The following is a 12,825-nucleotide window of genomic DNA, read 5'->3' as shown; positions in this document are numbered from 1 at the left end:
CTAAAGACAATCTGGTGCTTGGCCAAATCTCTTCCAAGCAATCCTCCAGTCTTAATGCATGGACTTAAGCATATTTTCTTTCATTCCCTGTGGTAACACCCTGATCTTTGCCTGTAGTACATAAGGCAGACTGTAAGGTCTTATAAGTTGCTCATCTACCTCCATGTCATGAAATTCTGAGGTACTATTCACTGAATCTCTTGCTTGATGTGGGAGACAGGCCAAATTATAAATCTTGATATGTGGAAGATCTAACTCCCCTTTATCTTTGGGTACTTGCAGTTTGGAAACTTGCATCTTTTACCTCCTCCTCCCCCCCCCTAAAAACTTAATGGAACATCACATTTTACTTCTTTGTATCTGCCTTTTTCAACACTACCAGTATATTAAAACAAATACAACCACTTAGGTAAGAGTATCAGTTTAACTGCCCTTGCCTCTACAAGAACATCTTTTAGCATGCCATCATAGGCCCTTATCCTGGAGCATTGGGGAGACATTCTGTCTACACACTTGAGACAACACTCTGGCATTACCAATTCCATATAGTGCAAGGACCCTCTAGGTCATCTTTTTGCAAGGCCTGTCTGCAATTCCAGTGCTAGGAACTTCCTGTAGGTCACCCTCAGATCTTTGAAGGTGGCAAATTCCCCCTAAGACAGTGTGCCGCAAACCTTTTGAAACCACAGCACACTGAACAAGAGGCCATGGCTGGAGGGCATTTGGAAGTACATGGATGTTGATGCAGTGATGTCACTTGCATGTGTGATGTCATCACGTCAACGCATGCGCAGATGTGCTCCAGTCACAGCCCTGAGCCTCCTATTACCGCCAGTGGGGTAGGTGGGGGGGGGGGGGCGGGGAACTGGAGAGGCGCTGGCTGACTGCCTCTATAGGATGTGCCTCTTGCCATAAGAGGCATGTCCTCCTTTAAGCAGACAGCCGGTGCCGCTCCTCCTTGGGCATTAGTGTGCCATGGCACACAGTTTGCGATACACTGCCCTAAGATGTCTCCATATCTGAGGTAGGAACTCCTTTGGGTTGCTACCTATTAGATCAAAAGCTTAGTTACCATGATCAAATCAGCTCACTGGTAAGAGCTTGCTTCGATAGGTTAAGACTAATCAAATTACTATCTGCTTTTCTTGACACATCATCACTGAACATTCTAATACATTCACTAGTCATATCTAAAATAGACTATTGTAACGCACTGTACAAGGGGTACTACTTTAAAAGAAATACAAATTCTGCAAATTCTTCAAAATACTGCAATAAAAATAATTACGAAAAGAAAAAAATTTGATCATGTAACTCCACTTCTTAAGGAAAATCATTGGTTGCCAGTAAATCATAGAATCACATATAAATTTGCATTACTCACACATAAAATATTAGTAAACAAAGCACCTACATTCTTAGAAAGATTTCTAATACCATATACCTCTGCGAAATCCTTAAGATCGGAAGAAAAATCTCTTTTAGTAATCCCTTCGTTAAAATTAATTTATTCAAGGAGGGATATGATCTTTTCTGTTACAGCCCCACAAATTTGGAACGAGCTTCCATTCAACATAAGAGAAGAAAAATTACTCAATAAGTTCAAAAGTCTCCTAAAAAGTTGGCTGTTCAAGGACGCATTCAACTGATGTACTCAAAATTTTACACCTTTATATTGGACAAGGAACACTGTCAAGTAAAAATTAAGCGGGTAACGTTCCCCAACTTTTTGTTTAATTTACCCATCCCTTTGTTTTTTCTTTTTTAAATTGTATTTAAGCCATTTTTCCTGCCTCCCTTATCAAATCTTTTATAATTAGTTTTTACTGTCCTGTTTGTTGGATTTTTTTTGTTTTTAACTTAAATTTTAACTAATGTAAATCGCACTGGATTTGGATTTTGCGATTATATCAAATATTTTAAATAAACTTGAAACTTGAAACCTATAGATCATCTGCAAATAGTGCAGTTCTAAGTTCATGCTTCCCCAGTTTCATCCCTTCCACTTTTATGTCCTACATTAGTTTACGTGTCAGGGGATCTATACAGAGCTTAAAAAATGCAGGCAACCAGTTATCCTTGCCTTTGTTCCCTTTTCTAGAATGCAGAGCACTGGTACTGTACTATTTGTGAACATCTATGTTATAGACCTTGTATAGAGGACCCAAATCTATTGTGAAATGAATCCATTGTGAAATTCACCCTTCAAAGCCAAATTTCTGGACATACCAACAATAATCCCATGACAAACTAACTATATCAAAGCTCACCAAGGTAGCATGTACTCTAGTAATAACTACTAGACTTTTTCTAATATTTATCTTTACAGTATGACCTGGGACAAAACCCACTTCGGACTAGATTCTATAAATGGTGCCGAAAAAACTGGCACTAAGTATTACTTCATAAACCGCACTAAAAGGTGCTGTTTATAGTATAGCACTTAGCTTTGTTATTTTGGCTTTTTGAAGCAGGCTATTCTGTCCTGAGGCACTTTTTCTTTCTTTCTGCAGCCAGGGCCCGATGTGCGCTGCAGAATCCCCTTCCTTTCTGGCCAGCAAAACCGCTTTGCATTTTGGGACCCTATGAATTGGCTAATTATTCCACCTGGAGTTATTTTCAAAATCTTTCATGTTTGCTATAGCCCTTTTATGTGTGTGCTTCCAACTTCCACATGCCCTGACATTGTTTGTTCCACTTTCTCCACTTTCATTCCAAGGTCTGATAATAATAATAACTTTATTCTTTTATACTGCCATAACCAAAAGTTCTAAGCGGTTTACACTAAAAAGAGCTGGATAATCAGCGAAATACAATAATACAGTAAAAAAATAAAAATATTTGTAAAGTAGAATTTCAATAATAAAACTCTCATTAAGTAATAAACTTATCAAACAAAGTGGTCTTAATTTTCAAAAACAGCAATAGGATAGCATAGCTTGCTGAATACATTTACCTAACCAAGATTGTTGCCTACCAGCTTGAAATGCTAGGGTTCTATCTAAGAAGGTCTTATACCTATACCCATTAATTTTTGGATAAGCAAATAAGTAGAAGTTTCTAGTTTCTCTTGATGGTCTATGCAACACAAAATGAGGAAAAAGGTAAGCTGGAGACAATCCCGATATCAGCTTAAAGCACATACAGGAAAATTTGAATAATACTCTTGCCTCCAAAGGCAGCTAATGAGGTAAATGATAATATGGACTTGTAATCCAGAAAAAAATCCAACCAAAAAAACCCCATTTTATTTTGATTGAGCATTTTTTGGATTACAGTACTCTCCTGAAATTTGTGGGGATTCAGTTCTAGGAACTCCCATGAATTTCGAGAAACCGTGAATACATTTTTTCGCCTGTCAAGAGGCAGGAGAGGGCAGCTGGGGCACTGGTGGGTGCAGAAAATCATTCACGGTATACTCCGACTGCCTCTTCCTGTTACTAAAGTCAGGCTACACTAATCAGGAGCTGCTTTGACATGCCAGATAGCATATCAAAGCAGCTCCTAAACTAAACTAAACTAAACTAAATCTTGGGTTTATATACCGCAACATCTCCACAGGTGGAGCTCGACACGGTTTACATGGTTAGGGAAGGAACGGAACTCCAATAGATTTATAGAAGTAGGTAAGAAGAGAGGATAGCTCCTGATTGGTGTACCCATGACTTTAGTACAAGAAAGTGGTAGTCAGAAAATACTGCAAATTACTGAGTCCACGATTCATGAATTTGCGAGGTTATTGTATAGGACATATTGTTTCTACCGTTCAGTCTGCAATTTGTTTTTGGTTTGTTTGGTGGATTAAGTGACTTGCAAACAAGAGAAAAATCCAACAGGAACTGCAGCAAAACCAAGTGAAAAGCAAAAACCAAAAACAACTGTAGACTATGTACAAGATGCAGGCACTGTTTATTTCAAACTCTAATGGTATATACAACCTTATTACCAACCGAGGGACCCGACACGGTCCGTGTTTCGGACAACAAACCTTCCTCAGGGGTCCTAATAAACATAAACATTGAGTGTAAATAAAACTTAGAAAATATCTTAATGAATGAGACAGGTGATAGTGTGCATAATACAAACAATAAAATGTGAAAAATTAATAGTGAATAGGTGAGCATTTTTGTCATAAAAGTGCTAAATATATATATCTTCAAAAAGAATTGTGAAATGGTGATCGAAGACAGGAAAACGAGGAAAAAGAATGATGTTGTAAAGGAAAAGGAGAGAAAGTGAACAAAGTATGTATATAAACTTATACTTTTAAAAGTGATGGGAAAGGAATTAAGTGACACTAATAAAGTACAATGTGTGAAAAAAAGTGGAGCCAAGAAAGAAGTAGATTGGACATACCGTGGTAGATAAGGTTTTGCAACAAACAGCATTAAAGGAAAAAACTGATATATAAAAATGAAAACAAATTAACATCACATAGCAAATGGAAGCCCACATAGTATTTAAACAATAAAATACATTAATGAATATATAATATGAAACATAAAATTTAATTTAAACATTAAAATATTTATGGACAACATTAAATTAATATTTTAATTCAAACAAATATCAAAAATGCAGAAGTGTCTTAAAAAGTTAAAATGGCATTGGCATAAAAATACATGAAAAAGTTAAATAAAATGGGTCCAAATGGGATAAAATGGGTCCAAATGGGAATATATCACCCACTAGGAGACAAAAATATTGCTGTATGATGGTAAGTTCGTAGTGAATGAATAGCCGCAAAGGTGTGACGAGGGGTAATCTAAGATATAAAATTTGAGCTTAATGGATGTGAACTGAGGACATCAGATCTATGTCACATAGGTGCATAAAGTAATGAAAAGGGGGCATGATTTGGCAGAAAAAGTGCAAATAACCAAGCATGCTAGAGTTTACAAAACAAGTGAGGAATGCAGAGCTGCCCAGGGTCACAAGGTGCAGAGTGAGATATAAGTTTAAGGCATATAAGTACTGTTCATGACTGTTATTTTTGTCTGCTGGTTTGAATAAGCATGGTGAAGGTTTTCTTGCCTATGATTAATAGTATGAAGTAAAGCTAGAGAATCTCAGCTTGGTTCATCGGATACATTAAAAATGGTTCTATGTGCCTTCTGAGCCTTTTTCACTTCACTTAGGTTTTTTTCTGAGAGTTGCTCTGTGATAGAGCATACATACTAGTTATACTGGAGTGGGGATTACAGTGCTCTACAGGTCTTTAAATAAGAACATAAGAATAGCCATACTGCAGACGAGTGGTCCATCTAGCCCAGTATCCTGTTTCTGCAGTGGCCAGTCCAGGTCCACCTTCTGATGATGTCACCTAGAAGTCCCAATTCTGTTTAAATGTTTCTGATCTGAATGATCTAACAACTTAAACAGAAAAGAGAGTATAGTGGGATACTGGATTTGTGTCTGAGATTATAAGCTGCTTAGCACTAGCGGAAAATTATTGTTTTGAACTTCATGTCAAATGAGACTGAAAATGCTACTCTTGAAAGTCTGATATTAAAGTGTGATATGCAAATCTTCCGGTACACAAAAGCTTGATATATGCCTATGCACGCTAGATGCACTCTCTGCTGTGAAGAATTGAACCTGTAATTTTCTGTTTGGTGGGGCAGGTGCTAAAGGAGCTCCTGGAGACTTGGGGCAGCAGCAGCGCAGTGAAGCACTCGCCCATTGAGCAGCAGCTGTACATAAGCAAGGCAATCCTTATTTGTCTCTGCCATCTGAAGGAAGCAGAGCTAGAGAGTCACAGGCAAGGTAAAGATGAACAAGACATATCTGCATGCTGCTCTAATTGTTGATAGACCTCTGTTGCAAATTTTGCCTTTCAACATATTTGCAACATTTTGATTTTAAAAAATAATGTCTTTCTCTTACTGGAATGCAATAACTGTTTTACCGCTAGGGTCTGTTGTAGTTGCACACTAACCACTGTGCTGGCTTTGATTGACCACAGTGTTAATGTAATGAGGTTAAAATATACTAAGATGGCAGATGAAGTTCAATGTAGAGAAATGTAAGGTCTTGCACGTGGGAAACCCGAGGTTCAGCTACATGATGGGAGGGCTGTTATTGAATGAGAGCACCCAAGAAAGGGACTTGTGGGTATTAGTGGACAAGACAATGAAGCCGTCGGCACAGTGCGCAGCGGCCACTAAGAAAGCGAATAGAATGCTAGGTATATTCAAGAAGGGTATTACAACCAGAACGAAAGAAGTTATCCTGCCGTTATATCGGGTGATGGTGCGCCCGCATCTGGAGTACTGGGTCCAATATTGGTCGCCGTACCTAAAGAAGGATATGGCGATACTCGAGAGGGTTCAGAAGAGAGCGACACGTTTGATAAAAGGTATGGAAAACCTTTCATATGCTGAAAGACTGGAGAAACCGGGGCTCTTTTCCCTGGAAAAGCGGAGACTTAGAGGGGATATGATTGAGACTTATAAGATCATGAAGGGCATAGAGAAAGTGGAACGGGACAGATTCTTCAAACTTTCGAAAACTACAAGAATGAGAGGGCATTCGGAAAAATTGAGAGGGGACAGATTCAGAACCAATTCTAGGAAGTTCTTCTTCATCCAACGGGTGGTGGACACCTGGAATGCACTTCCAGAGAGTGTGATAGGACAGGGCACGGTATTGGAGTTCAAAAAAGGATTGGACAACTTTCTGAAGGAAAAGGGGATAGAAGGGTATAGATAGAGGGTTACGTAACAGGTCTGGACCTGATGGGCAGCCACGTGAGCGGACTGCTGGGCATGATGGACCTCTGGTCTGATCCAGCAGAGGCACTGCTTATGTTCTTATGTTTAAACCATATTGTTCTGCCTCCTTTGCTGTTAATTCCGTGGGACAATAGTACTGTTTCTGCACAAGAGCAGAAGAGATGTGAATTTATTACATTTAATTTATAACTTGGCAGCTTAGTAGCATACTAAATTGATGGTGCAGGTAAAGACCAACTGGCTATTCCAATTTGCCCATTTACTTTGGTCTACAGTATTAAGGATATATCCTGGCTACAAGATGAAATTTCCTTATTGTATTTACTAGGCAAGTCCAGAACCAATGGGTTATATCTGTCAACCAGCATGGAGAAAACTAAACCAACAATACAAACTATAACTGAAAGAAAAAAGAAAGACGCACTACTCTAACCAAATAGGCAGAGATTCCCAAGACACTAAAAAAACTATTCCAATTACTAAAAGAACTCACAGACACCAAACCCTACCTGGCCAATAGCGACACCCCGCAGGAGAAACAAACAAAACTGCAGACTGTGTACAAGATGCAGGCGAAAATTTATTGTACCAAAATTAAAATGCAAATAAGTAAAATAAAACCCTTTTACCAATCAAGGGTTTTATTTTACTTATTTGCATTTTAATTTTGGTACAATAAATTTTTGCCTGCATCTTGTACACAGTCTGCAGTTTTGTTTGTTTCTCCTGCTTGGTTTTCTCTGCAGACAAAGTTGGACTTTCTCCTTTGTTTTGTTGCCCTCCACCCTCAGCCACCCTATTAGCTGAATACTTCAAAAACAAAATCACAACTGCCAGGACTATTAGCACCCCTACTCACCTAGAAGAGATCACATTGCCCCCTACAGAAAAAGAATCGGTTGCAGCAGACAGAATCTGGTCCCACTTCTCCACTATACAATGGTCAGACCTTAACAAACTCTATAAAAAATACAGCCACGCAGCTTGTGACTTCAACCACTGCCCACCATACCTGTTAAAAACCTCCAGTACTTTATTCCGCACCCTCCTCTTACAATGAGTACAAACCTTGCTCACAGATGACCTTTTCCCACAAGACCTCAGCGAAATCATCATTTCCCCGATCCTAAAAGACCCCAAAGGAGCAACAGATCAACCATCCAACAACAGACCCATAGCCTCAATACCACTTTATGTCAAGCTCATGGAAGGCCTCGTAGCTAAACTTCTCACCAACTACCTAGAAAACCACAACTTACTCCACACTAAACAGTCTGGTTTCAGAACCAATTACAGCACAGAGACACTACTGGGATCCCTCCTGGACATAGCTAGACAACACCTCAGCACAGGCAGAAAAATGCTGATTATACAACTAGATCTCACCGCAGCTTTTGACCTGGTAGACCATGACATCCTACTACAAATACTAGATTCAATAGGAATCACAGGTAAGGTACACACATGGTTTCAAGAATTCCTACAATCCAGGACTTACAGAGTAAAGTCAAAGAAAAATCAGAAACATGGTCCAACCCCTGCGGTGTATCCGAAGAATCACCTTTATTTCCCACACTCTTCAACCTCTACATTGCATCCTGCACCTGCCTAGACAAATTAGGCCTAACCTATACAGATGACATCACCATTCTCCTTCCTTTTGATCAACCAGCGCCCTTCATGACAGACACACTACACAGAACACTAGAAACAGTAGCAACATGGATGAAAGAGCACAAACTGAAACTGAATCCTGACAAAACAAAATTCATCCTCCTCGAAAATAACAAAACCCCTACCATAACAAACCTAGTAATAAACTCAATTACATACCCCATTCAACCCACTCTAAAACTTCTGGGAATGCTGATAGACAGAGGCTGTACCATGCAACCACAAATCAACAAAGCAATACAGAAATCATTCGCAGTCATGAGAAATCTAAGGCAAGTTCGAAAATTCTTCGACAGAAAACAATTCCAGCTTGTGGTCCAGTCCCTATTCCTAGGTCTTCTAGACTACTGAAATATCCTCTATCTCCCCTGTCCTGCAACCATGATAAAACAACTACAAACAGTACAAAACACAGCTCTTAGACTTATGTACTCACTGAGGAAATACGACCACATCACAGCGGCTTACTTTGATTCACACTGGCTCCCAATACAAGCAAGAATACTATTCAAATTCTACTGTCTACTATTTAAGACCATAAATGGAGACTGCCCAGCCTACTTGAACAACTGACTAATCTAAACAACCACAACCAGACATAGGAGAACCCACACTCCATTCATGCACCCTCCAATCAGAAACGTCAAACGAAAAAAATGTACAATGGCCTCCTGGCCATTCAAGCAGTAAAACTAGACTAACAATTCTCCGATTTACTGATTACGACCCCAGACTACAAAACCTTCAGAAAAGAAATAAAACCCTGCTATTCAAGAATTCCTTAAAGATAAACTAACACAGCAAGAATCATCTCAATCCCCAATAGCAACCCTCTCCACTCCATAATACCATGAGAAATGTCCAGATAACTCCTTATGTATTCCTAAATGTCCAAATAACTCCTTATGTAAGGTAATGGCGGAATAGAAATCACTAATGTAATGTAAGATGGGAGACCGTGTCATTCAAATCTGAATTCTGCCTTATAGAGTCCTTCAGCTGAAGGTTGAAAAGCATTCTGTGCAGGCATTCTGGACTGTCTTACTCCTGTCTCAATAGGAGACGTGAGTTTTCAGCTGAAAGCAGGGCGAAAGTTTCAGAATCCCTCTTTAGACTCTGCTTGAAGGGGTTCTCAAAAGGGGTCAAGTTTCAAGTTTAATAAATTCTTTGATTAGATCGCAAAATCTCAATTCAATGCGATTTACATCAGATAAAAATATAAAATAATAAAATCCACAAATATCACATATACTGCTAATTAACATTAAAACATTAGGGAAGAGGGTATTTTAAATTACAATATTAAAAAAATAAAATAAAACCAAAAATAAAATCGGGTATAGGTTTAGAACATACAGGATGGGAGACAAATACCCTCATATTACATTGAACCTCCTTGTCCTATCCTAAGATATAGTGAACCTCATTATCCTATCCTAAAATATAGTAAGACTGATCTAGTAAAAAGCGTCTTTAAAAAGCCAGCTCTTTAGAAGACTTTTAAATTTGTTCAATAGTTTTTCTTCTCTTAGATTAAGTGGCAGTAAGTTCCAGATGTGGGAGGCCGAAACAGAAAAAATAATTTCTCTCCTAGAGTATATAACTTTTAAAGAAGGGACTGTTAATAGGGCTTTGTCTTCTGATCTTAAATGGTCTGGGGTTTTTTTTTTCTTGTCTCTGAGGCGTGGAGTTTGGGAGTCCCTGCATTTCCTCTGGGGCTTTTTTTTCTTGTCTCTGAGGCGTGGAGTTTGGGATTCCCTGCATTTCCCCTCTCTGGCCTCCTCTTCTTCTGGAACTTTATATTTGGGGGGAAATAAAGCATGGAAGAAAATAATTTTAAATGCCTTCTTACTCAAACTTTTCTTCAGGAAGCTCAGTCAGCTATTCAGAGGGGTCTTTTTCTGGTTGGTAGCAGCAACTTTTTTGAAGGCAGTGAATTGTAATTTTTGAGCAGTTCTTAAGCGTCGGGGCTCATATCTTTTGAGCTGCTAGCTTGTTCATGCCAATGTAGCATTGATGCCTGCAGTGCTAGGTGTTTGGTTTGTGCAGGAACACTACTGTAGCTGCAACTGTTCTTTATTCAGCATTGAGTAAGTTTCTGAGTGGGCGAAAAGATTCTTCCGCTGTAGAAACCATGGGAACCATTCAGGACATTGCAGCTGATTCTGCTGTCTTTCAGCCGTTTGGTTTGATGACAAAGTTTATTGTTTAGGAGCCACCATTTAGCTTCAGAGGCCTCTCTTTCTTCTGCTGCAGCTGCTGACATCATTTCTTCACAGATCTGCTTTCCTTCCCCTAAGAGCACGGGAATAGTGGCCATTATAGATTTAGCTACATCTCCTTATTCCTGAGTGGAGGCTCAGGTAGATTTTGGGGGAAACACATCTTGTGCAATCCATCTGGCATCCTCGGTAGTGCCTTGGGAGCTGTAGTTAGAGAGATTGGGTCCCTGAAGGGGGTCCTATTTTCTCCTGAATTTGTGTATTACCACATAGAATCCGGAGTATTAGTTGATTAGGTTGTGCAATCTGCTGTCAACGGGACATTGGTACTGAGGGGGGGTGCCCCCATTGTGAAGCTTAAGAACATAAGAGGAGAGTGTGGCGTAGTGGTTAGAGCCCAAATCAATAAATAGTATTATTAGTCAAAAACCCTAGAAAAGGCCAACAGTAGAACAAAAGGAAACTCAGTTTGCTCACCCTTAGAGACGAAGACTTTATATCTCAAGTGCCTAAAGCTAGCAATCAGAGCTTGTCATAGTTGCTAAGCTTATAACTGAGCTATCATTGATAATTGTCTTATTTTTTCTGTGAGCTATTTTTTAAATTACAAAATCATTCACTTATTGACTAATGCTGTTTACTGTATGGTATTTAGCTTGGGTTAAATGTTATGCCCGGCTTTCATCCCGACGGAAGATCTCCGTTTCGCTCTAATTGAAATGCCAAGAGCTTCTTCAGGACAGCATTTAGTTAAATGGAATTATAATGGATATAATTATCCTCGGATCTTATCCTCCTGCTTGTGTATTTTAAGAAGGTATGTATTGGATCCTCCCAGAGCCCACTGATAATATACCAGATTGGTTCTGGCTAGAATGGAGACTTATGTTTCCCTTGCGTCTTGGTCATGTAGTTAGTATCAAAATGCCAAGGTTATATAAAGAGCGTAAAATATTTGTGGATATCTGGAAAACTTTAAGGTATATAAGTAATCTAACTCCTATTCCAATAAATAAATCAACAATTCAAACGATTTGGTTAAATCCCAAGATCAAAATTGGCGGTTTTTTTTAATTTACAGAAGCTAGAGTTTGTCTTTATCATTTCTTCCCTCCTTTTTTTTAATCATGGAAGCTCTTATTTTCATGTGAATCATTTTGTTAGAATTGCCTAAATATAAAGGAGAAGAGTGCATTGATGAATTTTGATTTTTGAAGCTCCTTGATATAGGCAAGATGTAGAGGTTACAAATGAATTTACAAAGTCAGATAAACATTTTTATTTTCTTTGGAGAAATTATGAAGATTTAGCAATTTCCAAGGCCACTATTGCTTTGTAGATTAAAAGAGTGTACTTAATTGGCTTATATCATGAAGGGCCATTTACCAAAGGAGTTAAGAGTATGATCAGCCACAGGGATGGTGAATTCTTGGATGGAGATTCAGTATGGGGAAGTTCCCTTAACCTAGAGGGGTCTAGAGGGGCTTCTGCATTTGTTCATCTTGGAAGGGAGAAAGCTAACATTGACTTTAAAAAACACTTGCTCAAAAAATACCCCTCCCCCACTTGCTCTAGTTCTCTTGACCACATGCAGAGGTCGCTTTATTTAAATGCCTTTGCATGTGGTCAAGCAGGTGCTTTTTGAAGTCACATTTTTTGTAATAATCTGAACATCTACTAAACTAGGAAGGCCTCTGGTCATATACTGGACATAAATTATCTGGCCACCATCATAAGAACATAAGAGTTGCCGCTGCTGGGTCAGACCAGTGGTCCATCATGCCCAGCAGTCCGCTCACACGGCGGCTCTTTTGGTCAAAGACCAGCGCCGTAACTGAGACTAGCCCTACCAAGGTACGTCCTTGTTCAGTAGGAACTTGTCTAACTTAGTCTTGAATCCCTGGAGGGTGTTTTCCCCTATGACAGCCTCCGGGAGAGCATTCCAGTTTTCCACCACTCTGGGTGAAGAAGAACTTCCTTACGTTTGTACAGGATCTATCCCCTTTCAACTTTAAAGAGTGCCCTCTCATTCTCCCTACCTTGGAGAGGGTGAACAACCTGTCCTTATCTACTAAGTCTATTCTCTTCAGTACCTTGAATGTTTCGATCATGTCCCCTCTCAATCTCCGCTGTACGGTAGCTCCTCCAACCCCATAACCATCTTAGTCGTCCTTCTCTGGACCCTCTCGAGTAGT

The 12,825-nt window shown here is 39.3% G+C and overlaps 1 protein-coding gene across 5 annotated transcripts in view; it reads left to right on the top strand.

Annotated features, from left to right (window-relative positions):
• TELO2 (telomere maintenance 2) overlaps positions 1-12,825 on the top strand; it is a 134,488-nt gene that overhangs the window by 24,916 nt on the left and 96,747 nt on the right. For all 5 annotated transcript variants that reach the window (XM_033914598.1, XM_033914597.1, XM_033914594.1 and 2 more), the window contains one exon: positions 5,625-5,766. In XM_033914598.1, coding sequence (XP_033770489.1) covers positions 5,625-5,766 — 142 coding nt within the window. The remainder of the gene's footprint in view (positions 1-5,624; positions 5,767-12,825) is intronic.

Source organism: Geotrypetes seraphini, chromosome 11, assembly GCF_902459505.1.
Source record: "Geotrypetes seraphini chromosome 11, aGeoSer1.1, whole genome shotgun sequence".
NCBI lineage: Eukaryota > Metazoa > Chordata > Amphibia > Gymnophiona > Dermophiidae > Geotrypetes > Geotrypetes seraphini.
Note: the sequence above shows the minus strand (reverse complement) of the source record. Positions and strands in the feature narration are given on the sequence as shown.